This window comes from Miniopterus schreibersii, assembly GCF_964146895.1.
Source record: "Miniopterus schreibersii genome assembly, chromosome: 14".
Classification (NCBI taxonomy): Eukaryota; Metazoa; Chordata; class Mammalia; order Chiroptera; family Miniopteridae; genus Miniopterus; species Miniopterus schreibersii.
In genome coordinates, this window is record NC_138114.1 from 5,869,743 (window position 1) to 5,887,288 (window position 17,546).

At 51.7% G+C, this 17,546-nt stretch overlaps 1 protein-coding gene across 1 annotated transcript in view; it reads left to right on the plus strand.

The window, feature by feature from the left end:
* Nucleotides 1–17,546, plus strand: part of WDFY4 (WDFY family member 4) — a 252,408-nt gene that overhangs the window by 65,990 nt on the left and 168,872 nt on the right. Inside the window, exons 14-19 of the mRNA XM_081157692.1 lie at nucleotides 8,336–8,550; nucleotides 9,809–9,903; nucleotides 10,795–11,008; nucleotides 11,411–11,487; nucleotides 12,519–12,740; nucleotides 13,419–13,597. Of these exons, the coding sequence (XP_081013818.1) occupies nucleotides 8,336–8,550; nucleotides 9,809–9,903; nucleotides 10,795–11,008; nucleotides 11,411–11,487; nucleotides 12,519–12,740; nucleotides 13,419–13,597 (1,002 nt within the window). The remainder of the gene's footprint in view (nucleotides 1–8,335; nucleotides 8,551–9,808; nucleotides 9,904–10,794; nucleotides 11,009–11,410; nucleotides 11,488–12,518; nucleotides 12,741–13,418; nucleotides 13,598–17,546) is intronic.

A 17,546-nucleotide genomic window follows, 5' to 3' on the forward strand; every position in this document is an offset into this window, starting at 1 on the left:
CTGAACCCTATCCCCAAAATATTCTCATTGTTTTTGAGCGGAAAATCTCAGATCCTTGTCAAACTCCAGGTGACTTCTTAGGATAGTCTCTTAAATAGAGCAAATGAAGGTGATCTTGAATGGACATGAAGGGGGTCAAAAGCAGGCTGCCGTGGACACAGCCCAGCGGAGCGAAAGTGGAAGTTGGGGAGGATGAGCCCTGGTCCAGTGATCAGGTGAGCATCCTCCCCTCCCTTTGCTGTCATCATTTCCATGACTTACATAGTTCACTTCCTTTTTCTGCATCTCAGATTCAGCTACTCACCTTCGGCCTGGGTTGCAGGGGCTGCAGACTCAGTGTCTTGGGGCAGGGGAGGTGAAGGAAATACATAAATTAAGCCAGGTGTCAATAATAGGGAGTGGTGAGGCCTGTGGCTATAGGGAGGGCACTTGCCCTGCCTAAAGTATTCACATCTAATTAGGGGGAAATAAAACAAAAGCAAAGCCAACCTATGCCCACCAAATAAAACACTTCTATTCACTGTCAGTTTACGGCCCTGTGGGGTACTAAGTGCCCTTCCTCATGAGCGTACAATGCAGTGTTAAAATCATGGGTTTGGAGTGAGACTTGGGTTGGGTGCCAGTTCTGCCACCCATCAGCTGTGTGACTTTAGGAAATGATGTGATCTTTTCAAGTCTCAGTGTCTCATGGTATTTTCCCACTGAGAAGAGCAGCGGAGAGTGTAATTGTAAAACACTTAGTCCAGCACCTGGCTGCAATCTCGCTCATCGGGCGCTGGCCCCTCATCTCCCAGCCTTCTCCTCGGCTTTGGCGCTCTGTGCTCCAGGACGCTGGGCCATGATGCATAAACTTCTGGAAATATTAAATGAAAGGTAACACATTTTAGGTATATTTCCAACTGGCACTCTACTATTGATAAATTAATAACAGAGAACTGATATTGAACTACATGTTAATATCTGCTTGTGAATGAAAAGACTGGTGCTCCCTCCTCTGCCTTTTCTGCATTTGATCAGTGATCTGAGTGAAGCTCAAATGGGAGGTGACAGGATGGGGATTCGAAGGATCTCGAGCAGCTTACTCGATGGATCAGAATCCATGAGTCGAAATCCAGCAGAGATAACCACGCTCGTGCTCGTGTTTCAGTACATACGGACACGCGGGGACTGGGTAGGAAGAACAGAAGCGCGGGAGGGAGGGAGTCCAGGGGGTTAGTTTGAGGGCAATAATGATCCCTCGTGGAGTGAGGACACGCGACCGGGACTGTCATGTGCAGCGGTATGTATGGAAGTAGAGGGTCCAGCCAAAGGGCGGCAATGGCCCCACTGATCTTAAACTCACCGCACCTCTGTTGTCCAGAGGTGAGAGGCCGGGATGACAAGGGGCCTGAAAAACCTCGTTGGTCATGGGAGGAAGAGTGAACGGATCTCAGGGTGTGTGGCCTCGAGAGGAAAGACCCTGGGAGAGTGAGACCTGGGAATATACTGCTGGGTGACTACAGTAGGACAATGAAAGACAGACTAGGACCAGTTGGTTAAACAGTGAAGGCGTAGGCTCAATAGAAGGAGCCACTGCAGAACATGGATGGACAGCTGTGGAGGCAGTGAGTGGCTTTGCACTGGGCCTGGCAAGCAGCTGTTAGGTTTGTGGTGGAGGGAACTGAGCTCCTGGACCAGAGTTGAACTTGAGGACCCTGTAATCCTGACTGGCATGGAGAGCCCCTGGCTCAGGTATGTGGCTGAGGTGCGTTCTGGATACCCACCTGGCTTCTCAAGGTGGCAGAAATAGCCAAGGCTACTTAGGTGTGTTTTATGGCTAATACTCTGGTGCACAGTGTTTGTCTGAGGTTTAAAGGAGCTAGTCACAAGCGCACGTAGCAGAGGGCCTGCAGCAGTGAGCACGCGGAGACTTCAGCTGCCATTGCTAGTGATGGGACCTGAGGACACGGCAGGCATGGCTCCTTCCCTGCGCAGGGATGTGCGTGGCCGAGCACACCAGCCACTCAGGTGGAAAGAATCTTACTAATAGTAGGTGAAAAGAGGGCTGCTGCTGGGGGGAAGGGGGGTTAATATCCTCAAACACCTGCATCCTAGAAGCAAAAGTGCTTCCATAGATGCTGTTTCTATTGTCCCCCCCTTCCCCGGCAAATACACTGTGAGGTAGGTATTTCATTACTCTCATTTTAAAGCTGGGGCAACAGCCTTAGTGAAAGTAGTTAGTCTGAGTTTGCCTATTAGTCAGTGTCCAGTCAGCACAGAACCTGCTTTTGCGTAGGTGAGTGTATGCCCTGGGCCTGGACAATGAAGGGAGGGAGCAGGTCGATTTGGAAGCTTGGACCCTCCAGCCTTGAACCACGGTTTGGAATCGAGCCTTCATCTCTGCAAGAAACTGTGTTTTCTACAGTCTTCCAGGGAACCTCCTCCAGACAATCATGGATGGAAGTCTGTTAACAACAACAAATCTGTTTTAAAAATCTCTCTTAACAGAAGAGTTGTGTCAGCAGTTTATTTTGTACCAAAGCTAGAGAAACTCAGAGTGAGTTAGTGCCCCTCGTCCTGGGCTGTGGAGGATGCCCCAGCCCCAGGTCGGAAGGCTTCTGGCTGGAGGGCCGTGCTGAGCCTCAGGGAGCCCTCTGTTGGGCTCCACTGCTCACCTGGTCCAGCTTTCTCAGAGTGAGGGCTGTGTCCAAGATGATGTTTCAGGTCCCGGCTGTGCAGACACCGTCCTGGGGCATGTTTACAAGCTGGTCTCATGCCCCATCTCAGGGCCGACCTCTGAGGGGAGGGGTTGGCTGCTGGGGCGAGTGAGCCAGGGTGACAGATGCCCAGGACCCCAGCCTTTCCGGAAAGGTCTGCTCACTGTTGCCCCCCTGCATGAGCCCTCTCCCAGACACACCATTTCTCCTGTGGCCTGTCTCTCCCTCGCCACCCTTTAGCACTTCCCTGTCCTGCCCCCCTCTGCCCTCTGGGTCAGGTGTACCCCTCTGGAGCACCGTGTGCCTGTGCAGCTATTGCATCTGAGGCTCAGAGATAGGTTCTCAGGAGACAAGGGCTCAGAGCTATTGTCTCAGGCAGCAGTTTGCGGGGAGGAGGCTGGAGTGGGGCTGGGAGAGAGGGGGGTGAAGGAGGGTGCAGGCAAGTGTGCCGTGGTGTGGTATTTATAATGACTAAGTGTGGACATGGTGCTGGTTGGGGAACTCAGAAAAGATTTCTTAGATGAGAAGACACGTGAATTGTGTCTTGAATAACAAGTGGGAACTCAGCTAACGGGTGGGATGGGAAAGCGCTTTCCCAGGGCTGAATGTTGGGCATCAGTCAGAAGGGGTGTGGCATGTCCAGCAAAGCGAGGGGGGGGAGTGTGACTGGGGCTGGAGCACAGGCTGGACCAAGGAGAAGGCAGGAGTAAAGTTGGAAAGAGACAAATACTTTCTACATATAAGATCTTCAGCTTCTGTTACCAGGAAGCATTGGCCATCATATGAGTGCAATTTGTAAGAAAAAAAGCAGAAGATTTGGAGCAGGCACCGCATGCCTCTTGGTCTAAGTTGCAAGTCTATACAAGTGCGTCGAGGACACCTTGGGACTTGGACTTTCCTACACTAAACCAAGATCACAGACTCCCGGGCCTACAAGGCCACAGGGGCACTGCAAGCGAGAACTAAGGGGGCAAAGGTAAAAACTAAAATAGCCCGTCAAGTAAAACAAACCTGTGGCTTCGTGTATCCCTGGAGCCCCATTGACAGGCTTTGCTCTTAAGAGCTGAGGTCACTTAAGTTGTGCCACCTCTCCTCTGAAATAGTCACATAAGGAATATGTTAGCCAAACTGGAACAGCACCCGCTACAAATGTGAGGAGGTCACTAGAAATTTCTAGCTCTTTTTAAGTGTCTGGGGGAAGCAGACGCTGGTCGTCTGATGGTTTCTACAATTATGTCAGGAGAACACAGTTAATGTGCAGAAGACACAGTGTGGACTGATGTACCCAAAGCCCATCTCTCCAGGACAAACTCACCCACCGGGACCCCGTGGGCTCTGGGACCATAAATCTGGACCAGGAGATAAAGCTGGAGGAGAGAAATGAGGAAAGACAAACACGCTGGGCAGTGGACTGAGAGCTCCGCTGTTAAATGGAAAGAGCAGAAACTCCTTGCGAGGGAGGCCACCCTGCAAGCTGCTCGGGGATACTTGCCCGGGGAGCCCAGCCTGCGGGCCAGTCTGGGGGCCGTGTGCTAACCACCAGTCCTAACTGAACACCATCCCTCCTGCGCTGGAAGAAACACACGTTAGGAAAATCAATCCATTTGTAGGGGAGACTGGTTTCCTGCTACTGCTCATATTTTCACTAAAACCCCATTTTACTGGAACCAACATTGAAAAAAACAGCACATTTTATTCAAAACAAGGCAGTATTGGTATTGACGGGGCTGCAGTGATAATGAAGCGGATCAATTTCCCTCCTCCATTATGGGGTATTGAGCAATTTGGAGTAAACTTGTGGCATCATTAGGCAAGATCAGCATTTCTGTGTTTTGAAAACTTTCTTTTTTGCATATTTAGATTTTAAGTGTTCCTGCTGGCAGGGGGTAGGAGTGGGGTTGGGGGAGGAAACAAAGCCAGTAACTCCCCCAAAGTCCCCAAAGCCCCCAAAGCTGTAAGTGAAGTGCTGGTAAGGAAAACAGGAGATTGTAGGCATTTCTTTTTAATTCTTAATAATAATACATTGTGATGTTATTTTTGCATCTTGCTTCATACAATTCTCCCACCCACTCCAAGACTCCCTAACTCTCCCCCCAAATTAAAAGACGGCAGTTACCAAAATCCAAGTTCTGGGCGATGAAGTTCAAGGCTGGAGGGTGGCAGCTCCTTTCCGCTGTGTGAAGAGTGCAGGAGGGCAGAGGGGCAGCGGGCCCTGTGCCCCGGGAAGGGAAGGGAAGGGCCGCTGGAGCACCCGGAGAGGGACCTGGGAGGGCGGCGGGGATGCTGGGCAGATGTCCACAGGCAGGAGCTCTTCAAAGGAAACGTACGGAATTGTTTCCTGCAAATGAGTCTTGACTCCCCATGTTCCTTTACCAGTTCAGCTGGCTGTGTAGACACCACAGGGAGAGGGAAAGGGTTGTCTCAGTCCACTCAGGCTGCTACAGCAAAATGCCGTAGACTGGGTGGCTTATAAACAACAGAAACTTGTTCCTCACAGTCTGGAGGCTGGGAAGTCCAGGATCACGATGCTGGTGATTCGGTGTCTGGTTAGGCATGAGGTCCCCTGCTTCCACTGTCCTCACCTGGTGGGAGGGACGGGGGGGCTCCCTGGGTTCTCTTTTATAAGGACACTAATCCCATTCATGAGGCTCCTCATGACATAATCATCTCCCACAGGCCCCACCGCCAAACACCACCTCACTGGGGGTTAGTTTTCAACATATGTGTTCGGGGTACACAAACATTCTGTCCGTTGCAGGGACCACCGTCTTTGAGTGATTAGATTTCTCCTTAACATCAGTGATGGTGGCAAAGTGAAGACATTCCAGAATGGCAAATCCTAGAAAACCATTTAATTACATTTTAAACTATAATTGTAGTTAATTGAGTAGTCTGAAGTTCTGCTGAGTGTGTTGTAAAGATGGGAATTGCACTGAAGCCATCAGCTTGAGGTGGGGACTGTGGGCGCTTCCTCTGGAAGGCATGTTGGAAGACTGGAGGGTGAGCTGTGTGACACTCATTTAAAAAACAGCATAGAAACTGATGATCCACAGTGTCCATATGTTTCATCATACAATTTAATCCTTGAGGCATGTATGTTACGAAACTGTGCCCACGGCCTATGGAAGGATGCCGGCTCATTAATTTCTGTCCCTCAGCGATACAAACATTCTCCTGAATGTCTCTGGGTTGGGTGGCCTCACATGACCGCACGTGTGGGAAGGAGACGGTGCAGTGAGACGGCTCTGAGCCAGACTTTACCCTTACTACGTGGCCTGGGCAATCGACTTCTCTGGGCTCAGCCTCCTTATCTATAAAATGGGTATAATAACAATACCCCTCTCATCATGTTCCTCACAGGGATTGTCTAATGTATGCATGTCACCGTGCTTCGTCTAGGGCCTGGCACATCCTGAACATTCCCATCACAAGGTAAAATTTGGCCCCCAAAGTAGGTACCAGGCCTGGACTTGCTCATGACTCCAAGAACTCCGTGAGACGTGCCAAGGGCTGTGGGGGCACCCCTCCCTCCCAGGCCCCATTAATTCTCTTCCAGAACGCGCTCCCATGGGCTGAGCTTGTCTCCTCACCTGTCTCACCCTTAGTCCATGATTCCCTGGAGAGCAGGGACATACTCACTTTGAAAAGTCTAGCACTTTGCCCAGATCTGACACTGAAGAGGCGATTAATCCTTGTCTGAGGAAGAGGAGAAAGAAGAGGAAGCAGGGACGGCCTCCAGGAAAGCTTTGGGGGGACACTGGGTGAGAGGTGGCCCGAGCCCCGATGGGGCCGGAAGCCAGTCCTATAAGATAAAGATGATTCCACAAGCCCCTTCATGGTCCCTCCTGGCTTTGCGTTGGCAAACTAACCGAGAGGGCGCCTGCGTTGCCCCAGGTCTCTCTCTGTGAAACCGCAGCCAGGGCGAAGGCGCTCAATGCAGGCCGGTGCCTCAGGTCGGGTCCCTGGCGGTGGAGCCCAAGACAGGGTGCATGGGATGGGATTCACGGGGGGGGGGGGGGGCAGGGGGAGGAAGGCAGGGTGGAGCTGAGTGGGGATATGCTGTCAGCCGAAGTCTAGTTTCGGCTTGAGCCCGCGGGGGCTCTGAGCGGGAATTATACACCACGGTGGCTGAAGGGCACGGCCTTACTGGCTGTAGTCTGAGGTGTCTGTACATACATACACGTATGTATGTACGTGTGTGCATGCATGTATGTTTGTATATGCACACGTGTGACACGTGCACTCACACACGCACACACATGTTTATGTGTGTTCATGTGTGGGCATGCTTGTACCCCTATGCTTTTATGTGTATGTGTGCACATGTGAGTACATGTGTGTGTGTGTGTGCATGTGTGTGTGCATGCACCCACATTTTTGTATGTGTGTGTGCGGGCATGAACATATATATGGGGGGGTACAGAGCCCCTGGGCAGGGCAGTTCTCACTTAGGGGAGGGCATTCCTCCAGAAAAAGGGCAGCTGTGATGGGTATGCTTACCCGGGAAGGAGATCTGGGTGGGACCCCCGTAGCACCCACTGCAGGGGAATTCCATTAAGCTTTAACTGGTATCCCTCTCACTTCGGACAATATTTTGTGCAACAGTAAAAGAGAATGTGTGTGTCCTCAGAGTCTCTGTACAGGAATGTGCCCCACCCCACTACCATTAGTATACGCAGGAAGGGCTGGGAATTCCAGAGCGTTATCTTGTTATGAAAAAAGGAAGGTTGTCAAGACAATATATTCTATTTGGCTCGGATATTTACTGAGCCTATTCTGCGCACTCTGCTCGGTGAGTGTCCGGGGCAGAGAGATAGTGAAGTGACCACTAGGGTTAGATATGGGCACGCGGCCTGTGTGTCAGGCTCAGCATGTGCTTAAGTGGAGAGCAGGACGAAGGACACCTGGAGGGGGTGGGGAGGGAGACGACACCTGGGGGGACGGGAGGGTCACCGAAGTCTTCCACGGGAGCATGACTCCAGCTGGCTGGACACTCCGGGTGTGTCCTGATACGTGACGACTAAGAGGGCTAGTTCCCAAGGCCTGTGCTCCCAGGCGAGTTTCCAAGGCCAGGGGTGCAAACTCAGACGCAGGGCTGTTTAGTGAGGGAAGCCAGCTGGGGTGGGGAGGTGATGTGGGAGCCACCGGAGGGCACAGCCACTGCCCAGCCCAATGGCTTCTTGACACATGTGGAACTGCGAACCTGCCTGTCCAAATTCTTTCCCTCTGGCCTCTGAGAGAGGCCACGTGTCTGGACTTTATGTGAAATCTCCAGATTTATAAATTTTAACAATGAATTCAGAAATTACTTCAACATCGTGGGTCAAAAACGCCCCTCTCTGGGGCAGACAGGCCTCTCTCCTGCCTGTTTTCCATCTCTGTTTTAGGCGGCTGCCTCTTTGGCATCTAATCACAGTGGCTCACGTCCTCCCACAGACTGGCCTCCAGGGTCCACTGTTGATGTGAGGAGGGCACATCTGAGGACCCCGGAGCCTGGCAGGAGCACAGTGGCAACAGGCTGTGATGGGTGTGGCCTCCTGGCCCCACCACCAATTGGAGACTTAGGTGGAAGCCTATCAATGTCGCCCACAGAACATTCTGGCCTCAAGGACTCACCGCTGGCTTTGGTTACTTCCTAGCTTTCCAGGGAGATCCAGTGCTCCATGGCCAGTCACATCCAGTCCCTGGTGAAATCGGAGAAGAACCGCCAGGTCATGTGTGAGGCGGGGATGCTCAGGACCCTCATGGCCTCCTGCCACCAGGCACTGGCCACTGGCAGCAGCTCCCTGCACAGCGGCCTCATCAGGATTTTTGAAAAGCTTGCTTCTCAAGCCATTGAACCGGATGTGTTAAGGTACCATATGCTGAGCCTAGAACGCTGCTGAGCCCTGACTGCGCGCTCACACGGTGGGCATCAGAGTGCACAGGAGCCGCTGTCCACATGCAGCTGTCCCCATGCAGCTGTCCTGAGTCCATCCATAGGAGTGTCCCTTCCCAGCATCGGACACTGCGAATCCAGGGAGGAACCCTGGGGCTGTGCGGGCAGAGTGCGCAGTGCAAAAAACAGGCTCCCCATGGGCTACTGGTCTCAGAGAGAGGGGACAACAGTCAGAGGGTCTGTGACATTGCAGAATGGTGCTGTGGGATGTTGGTGCAGTGCTGGAGCTCATGGAGCTGGGGCAACCACAGCTGGGAGGTTAGGAGTAAGGCGGGGCTTCGAGGAAGCCAGCTCGTGAGCCCCAAGGCCTGGGCGAAGTTCCAGCCAGGACAGGAGGGAACCCAGCATGGGAACACTCCGTGAGGGCCTGAGGTGCCCAGAGGCAGACTCAGGAAGTTCAGCTGGCATGAGGGGCAGCGGCTAAGGCTCTTGATAAGGACCCCTCTGTATCCTATGGAGGCCCTCCTATGGCAGCCCCTCCCTGAAACCACGTTTCCTGGACAGCTGCAGTGGGAGGGAAGAGAGAAAGAGGCACAGGGCAGAGAGGACACAGAAGACTGAAGGCAGAGGAGAGAAAGCTGCAGGAGGGAGGTCAGGAGTCTCCTAACCTCCTGTGGCTGGGCCACCCCACCCAGGCCCCACCCCACAGTGTATGTGTGTGTGGGGGGGGCAATGCCCAGGGGTCACCAGCCTGCAGAGCCTCCGTGGGCTACAGGACCACGTGCAGAGGGCATGGAAGACAACTCTTCCAGCCTGCAGACGTGGGACTCGGGCCAGGCCAGCCTTTTTCTGCCTCTGGAGATGCAGCTGCTGGATAGGACAGTGCCACTGTGCTTAATTCGGCTAAATAGTAAATTCCACTGGAGACATAAAAAGTGTTTGACAAAGTTATTTTCCAACACATTTCTTTTCCTCCCAAGGTCCACTTGAGGCTCTAGCTAGTCACTGGTTATGTCTAAGGCACCTAACACATCAGAACTCATCAGCTGTTGGGCCTGGGTGCTGGGAGAGGAGGGGCTGTTTCCCGGGGCTCGGTGAAGGGTCTCCAGGCAGAGGGAGGGAGGACCACTTGGAGGGGCCGAGCACTGGGATGCAGGGAAGTGATCATGTGCAGCTGGAGCAAACTTCTCTGTAAACTGGCTTCTTCATTTGCTTCTCTCGCCATGGTATCCAGACAGTTTCTAGGTCTTGGAGCTCCCCCGCCTCTGTTAGCTGCGATGAAACTCGCCAGGTCATCCTGTGTGCGTGGAGGGGCTTCCGGATGCTCAGGTGAGGACAGAGGGAGGGACAGGGACAGGTTAAACGGAATTAAGAGAGAACATGCATTCCTTGTAAGGGCTCATTTACAACAAAGGGGAAGCAGACAGATTTAAGAAATGATTTTGCCTGCTGCTCAATGGCACCATTGAGGAAAAGCAGAGGGATCAGTGGTCCCCGGAGGGAGACCAGATCTCTAAAGAGAAGGACGACACTTACCCCCATGTAAGACAGGCGATGGTGAGCAGGGACTTGCGCCCTTGGGCCAGGTTCCAGGACAGCTGGAGTGCCCGGCGCTGCTTCTGGACCGCAGTGCGCAGTGCACAGCTCTCAGCTCGGGGGCTGTGGGGTTCAGGAGGCCAAGCTCTGGGCGGATCCTCGTGTATTAGGCCTGATACCTGGAGGACACTGGTCCAGGGAACTAGCCTGGAGAGAAGAAAGCTGTGGACACACTCAGTGTGAGGCCACCTGAACACTGAGGCAAGGAGCTCCAGTTGGAAAGCAGGAATAAGAGGTCAGGCTCAGGCTGGCGGCCAGGGGTGGAGACAGGAGCTTTCGAGGAGACAGGCTGCTGTGAAAGAGAGTGTGGAGGCCAGGGAGCCAAGGCAGAACCTCAGCGTGGTGCCACAGGGCAAGCCAGGGACAGCAAGGGAAAGAGGGGATGTACTGGAACTAGAGGGAGAAGTTTCTAAGAGGAGCAGGCCGTCACTGTAGTTCACTGTTACCCAAATCAGCAAAGAGCCCTGGCATGAGGGCCTGGGAGAGCGGCCCTCACAGGGGTTAGGAAATAACTTCATGGTAACTGCGGAGCCTCCTCCGGGCTGTGATAGAAATGTTGAGGCTTCTGTCCGAAGAGGGAGAAATGTTTCGAGCGAAGACGCATCTCTTCTCTTGCTGCCTCAGGGTCACAGGCTGTGCCCGCAGGAGCCGCCCAGGATGCCAGCCCACGCCCAGCAGCTTCGCAGGCCCTCAGGCCCCGGCTGTCCCGGAGCTCCACCACTGCCCTGCAGACGGCACTGAGCCTCATCTCCATGACCTCCCCGCGCAACCTGCAGCCTCAGAGGGCTGCCCTGGCTCCGTCCTTCGTGGAATTTGACATGTCCTTGGAAGGTTATGGGTATGACAGGCTTTCGCATATTTAAAATATACTTAATTTCCCAGTGCCTCAGATGAATTATAATGTTGATTACAAAATTATAGTTCCAATCAGCATTCCCCACTCTGCAGCGAACTGGATCCTGCACACCCCGTCTCCTCAGTGGCTTCTCAGGGGCAGCATCCCCAGATACACAGGCCAGGACCCTCTCCTTCCCCTGGCACATCTGCATTCTGGAATGTTCTCTCTTCCAGACTCCAGTTTGGATTCCTTTTCTTAGGGCGTGGTACCAACATCAGCCACTTTCTGTCCCTGGAGTCTCATGGTCTAAGAGCAAGTGAGGCCCCTGCAAAAGACGAAGGGAACTTGTCACAGCCAGAGCCCACTTGTGGGTCACTAATCTGAGACACTTTCTTGTTCCAGGTGTTTGTTTATCCCGACCCTGTCTACGGTTATGGGAAGCAGCACTGAGTACTCAGTCTCTGGGGGCACTGGGACAGGTAGGTGCTTCCTGGGCTTAGCTCGCTGGCTCCCTTCCACTGCCCAGGGAGTGAGGTCTTAGCAAGCCTCGATTTCAGATTCCTCTTGGCACGTCAAGGAAGCGTGGGCCTTCCTCTCAGTCCTGTGTATCTGTGGCTGAGCTGTCCTTCCAGTTTGTCCTGCCTCTCTTAGGGTGTCCTGCTCACTGCATATCCCCAGGGCCCCGCCCATGGCTCTGAATGGAGCAGGGGCTCAGCTAGGCCCCTGAGGTCAGTGGGGGACCTGGTGGCTGAGCCTGGGCTGACTCATCTTGTCAGTGACTGACTAAGGCTGAAATGGGCACCTCGCCCCTTCCACAACTCTCTCTGGAGATAAACATGAGGTCCCCATTGATGGCCGCTTAGGAACAAGCCTGACCTTGGCTCAAGTATGGGATCGGCCCGGGCCTGGGCACGCTTTGCACAGAGCTGTCCAGCTGAACACCAGGCTCCTCTGTCAGGAGAGCCAGGGTTTCTGCCCGTTCAGTGAGGACAGCAGGCCCCACCCGCACTGCCAACCCTGCTCTGAGGAGGGAGGGCATGGATTTCCTCAGAGCACAGCACTGTCCCTGTAAGGTTCGCCCTCTGCCCCATGTAGCACACTGCCTGGCTTAAGTCAGCTGATCAGTAAGCCAGATGGCGGTGGGTCTCAGGGCTGTGCCCCCTCTCTGGTCCCTTGGTGTCAGGTCTTAGGGCTATGCCCCTCTCTGCTCCCTTGGTGTCAGGTCTTAGGGCTGTGCCCCTCTCTGCTCCCTTGGCAAGGCAGCATGGAATAATAGGCGGGACAGAAGTAGAAAGAGTGTTTGAGGATCCAGGCTCAAGTCCTGGCAGGAATATGACTTTTCCTGAGAGATGAGTAAGGAGACAAGAGTGGGCTCTCTGTAAAGTGGGCATGAATCAGGGCACAGCGCTGGCACACAGTAGGGCCATGCCTGGTGAAACCTGAGCCACAGGAGACTAGATGAGCTTCCACAGCAGGACAAAGCCTAAGGGCACTTGTGTTCTGGCCACAGGTGCTGCCCGGTCCTTCCCTCCACCAGGGGGCCTGACCTTCTCCTGCTGGTTCCTGGTCAGCAGGCACAGCCTGGTCACCGAGAGCCACCCGCTGCGCTTCCTGACCCTGGTGCGCCACCTGGCCCGGACTGAGCAGCCCTTTGTCTGCTTCTCTGTCAGTCTCTGCCCAGAAGATCTCTCCTTGGTTGTGTCTACGGAAGAGAAAGAGTTTCAGCCACTGGGTGAGGTGTCGGGAACACCTGGGGAACACGTGGGGAAATGGGGCAAAGTCTGCAGCTTGGGCCCAGGAGCCTTAGCCACGTTCAGTAGTGCTGGTGGCAGGTCCTGGCTCTGCCATCACATCCTGGCTCTCTAAACTCACTGTGTGTGATGGCTCTAAGTGGCCTGAGGTGGCCAAGCTCAGTGTATCCTGTCCTCCTTGTGGGCCCTGAAAGTGTCACTGCTTCACAGGGACACATGGGAAGGCCCAGAGGACGGCTTGGCATCTTTCACAAACAGCACAACTGTCCTTCCCTCACTCCCACTAAGGACTTTGCCAGCAAATGTGCTGCACTGTGGAAGCAGTCTGGTGGAGGGTAGACCTGGAGTCTGACTCCTAGGTTTGAACCGTGGCTGTGTGACTTTGGGCAAGTTACCTAACCTCTCTGTGCCTCAGGATGGCAAAATGGGAATCATGATAGCACCTACCTTACAGGGTTGTCATGAAAATTAAATGAGCTAGTATCAATAACAGTCGTCAAAACAGTGCCTGGCACAGAGCAAGATCTCAGCAATGACAGCTGCTGTTATCATTGTTTTATAGGCTGGACATGGCTGGCTCCTCTGGCCAAGGCCCCGTCCTCCTGGGGAGTTGCAGCCTTACGCCACATGCGAGGTCTGGTGTCTGTTCTGTCTTCCAGATGTGATGGAGCCTGAGGATGAATCCGAGCCCTCTGCGGGACGCCAGCTTCGGGTCAGGTGTGGCCAGCTGCTGGCTTGTGGACAGTGGCATCACCTGGCTGTGGTTGTCACCAAGGAAATGAAAAGGAACTGTACTGTGTCCACCTATCTGGATGGGCAGGTCATTGGCTCAGCCAAGGTGAGATGGTCCCCAGCTGTGCTTGCTCCGCCGCCGAGCCTCGGGGTCCCACCACTGGGCGGTCTCGGCTGAGTTCTGTGCTCTCTTGGCAGCGGGGATGGTATCCAGTGAAACCCCCTCGCTGCCCAGAACACTCAACTGAGCTCAGGCATGAAAGGCATCTTCACAAAATGGAATAAAGGCCACACAACTAGGGCAGAAGGTAAAACGTAGGAACAGGAATAGCTGTGACTGCTCGAGCATAAAAATAGTCATAAGAAAATACGTCTTTAGAGTGAAGAAAACAAGACTTTTTACATTTAAGGTATGAATTGCACAGGGAGGTCTGAGCAGGGCCGCAGGCTAGCTTTCGTAAGAAGCTTCCCGGTGAGCTGATGGAGCTGGTCTGGATTGTGCTGCACTGAAGGGCAAGGTGTGAGGACCCAACATGTCGCGCCAGATTTAGAGCAGGAGTGGCAGGACAGGACGCACCCCTGCTAGAGAAGGGATGGATGGGACACATCTAGAGAAAGCGTTTCATCACTGTCATTTAGTCATCAAGGTCCTGAGGTTAGGGCGAGGAGCCAGGAGACAAGGGGCCTGACCTTCATGCCGGGCTCCAGCCACTGCCAGCGGTCCCCATGGAAGCCAGGGAGCAAAGGGGCAGGAAGACCACAGGGCGGGTTCCAGGAAGAGCACCTTAGCCTCGCTGCATTTCCCAGTCGCAGGGAAAGTCTCCCCGGCTGCAGCCCAGATCAGTGACTGCGGAACCTCTGTGTGTGTGGGGGGGGGGGGGTAATTTAGTAATGGTTTCAAAGTCTCCTGGGTGACTCTAATATGCAGCCAGAATGGTGAACCTTAGATTAATAGGGTTTCTCAATTTCAACAGTATTGACATTTGAGGACAGATAATTTTTTGTTTTGGGGGCCTAGTCTATGTATATGAGGACCTTTAGCAATGTCTGTGCCCTCCCTAGATGCCATGGTATGCCCCTCTCCCCAGAACGACACCAAAAATATCTCCAGACATTTCCAAATGTCTGCTCTGTGTGTGTGTGTGTGTGTGTGTGTGTGTGTGTGTGAGAGAGAGAGAGACAAAATTACCCAGGTTGAGACTCATTAGGTTAGAACAACCTAAATTCTATAGAACACCTAAAGATGAATTCGATGCTACCTTTGGGTAATTATCTTATAAAAATAAAAGGCACTGGTAATCAGAAAGATTCGGCAAGAGAATAAGAAAAGCAGGTTCTCCAAAACATAAAGTCAGCTTTTCCTCCAGTCATTATCAATACTAGCCCCTCCTTCCTCCCTCCCTCCCCCCATTAAATATCTACTGAGCACTTACTATGTGTTAAGTACTATTTCAGGTGCTAGAAATTGTCCACGCCCACCAGTCAGATACCTCCAGGAGTGTTCATATAGTACAAAACAAAAGTGAGATTTATTAAGCTTGCTGTAGCAAGAGGTCCCTTACCCCATAGGTTAACAAGGAGTCGGGAGGGGCTTATATAGGATTTTGGCAGGATTTTTCAGGAGGTCTCGAAAGAAATAACGGCCAGTCTGTTCTGAATTGGGTGCTGTCAGAAAGAGGCAATTTGGTGCCTGTGTGTGTTGAGCACTTTTACCAGGAAGGAGGAGCGGGGCAAGGCTGGAGCTGTCTGGAGAGGAGGCAGCAGTCCCCCATATTGGCAGGCTGGGCGGTGTTCCCTTGGCGGTGCATGGAGTCTTTGCTTTCACCCGCTGAGGCAGGATTACAGGGTGGGCTCCTTCTGGTCCTTTTTCAGACACGTTGCTTTTCGGTCTTGTTTCGCAGACGAGGTTGGTATTCTGTGAGATAGCTCATGTGTCTTGAGGCTCAGAGGGGCGTCCTATGATATTGGTCCTCGCTTGCACCCCGCCAGGCTGGCCCACAGTCGGCACGCAGTGAACACTGGTGAGCTGCTCTGAGTTCCAGCCACAAGGAGTAAGGTGGGCAGGCTGACAGTGTAGACCAGTGAGCTGGCACGTGGGTGAGCCCCAGATCCCACAGGCGCACCCACCCAGACGCAGTCGCAGGGCGGTGGGGAGTAGTGGGGCCCCACGGACTGGGCCAGGTACCCCAGAATGTTCCATGGAGAGTGGCCGGGGGCCAAGGCTGACAGAGTTGAGTTTCCAAAATGATCTCAGCAAGTTCCTTCACGAAGAGTAAGTGGAATTTAACTGGATAAAAACATAAAGGTGTTCAGGTACAGATTCCTGCTGGGTAAGAATATGGGAGAGCTTGGGTTGGGGATGGCCCAGCTTAACAGTTGTTCTCAAATGTCAGAGGCTTTGTTTTAATTTCCAAGGAAAGATAAGCTAAATTTAGAAAGGTAACACTGAATTGAACAAAATAGTATGGGAGCAATTTGAAACATCTTAAGCTTATAAGTCAATCTGAGTGGTGCAGTGAGAACACACAGCAGGAATTTAGGAAGAAAGGGGCGGCCGGGCTGGGAGGGGTGGCGGAGCTGCAGCCGGGAACAGAGAAGCCCGCCGGGAGCGTGGGACCCCAGAGCAGCACAGCAGCCACACTCCAGGCAGGCCTGGCGCCTGAAAACGTCGTCTTTTTTATTTGAAAACCTCATTTAATTGGTAGGGAAAATATTTCTGAAATTATATGTGCTCTCCTTTAGAAAATAAGTATTTATGTACATATTCATAGATATAGTGAGTTTATAGTCCTTATAAAAACAGTATCAATGTATTTTGAAATAACTAAAAAATAAAGGAAAGAAGAGAGATTACCTGTATTCCTTCTATCTTACCATAGTTTGTAGTTTCTTTTAGGTTTTTCCCTTAAAAAATAGTTGTGACTTTATTACACAGAAAATTTTAAATACTACTTAGTTAACTTATAGTATTATTTTAAAAAATTATCCACATGGACTTTGAAATTACTATTTTTTAATTTGTGATAATGTATTAACTATTTTTCTTTTATTTTGTTGACATTTTAATTGAGATAATTGTAGGCTAAAATGTAAGAAATGATAGAGAGAAGACTTGGTACCTTTTACCCAGTTTCCCCAGATGCAAAACTATAGAATAGTATCACAACCAAAATATTGACATTGCTATTATCTACTAATTTATTCATATTTTCCCAGTTCTACTTGTGTGTGTGTTCATGTATTTAGTTGCACAGAATTTTATCATAAGCATAGGTTCTTACATCTGCCACTGCTCCCAAAATACAGAACATTTGTCACCATGGGGTCCCTGATGTTGCCCTTTCACAAAAGCTATAGCCACAGCCTCATCCCACCACACCTCTCCCCCATCCCTCTCCCTAACCTTGGTGACCAGCATCTAAATTTTTGTCATTTCAAGGTGGTCTATCTATGGGGTAATATAGTATATACTCTTTTAGGCTTAGATTTTTCACTCGGCATAACTCTCTGGGATTCACCCAAGTTGTTGCATGTGTCAGTGGTTCGTTGCTTTTTATTGCTGAGTGGTATTCCATGATATGGATGCATGACCACTGAAGAACACCTGGATTGGTTCCAGTTTCTGGCTATTACAAATGAAGCTACTACGAACATTTATGTACAGTTTTTGTGTGTGAACTTACATCTTCATTTCTCTGAGGTGAATACCTAAGAGTACAGTTGCTGGGCCTACGGTAATTACAGGTTTAGTTTCATAAGAGACTGCCAAACTATGCCAGAGTGACTGCTTCCCCATTTTACATTCCCACCAGCAATGAAGGAGTGATTCAGTTCTTCTGCATTTGGTGTTGTCACTATTTTTTAATTAGCCTGGTGTGTAGTGTTTCGTTTTAATTTAAAATTTTTTTCAATTAAAGTTTATATTCAATATTATTATGAATTAGTTTTAGTGCTACAGCATAGTGGTTTGACAACCATATACTTTACAGTGTTCCCACTAATATTTCCAGTACCCACCTGGCACTATGCATAGTTATTACAATATTATTGATTGT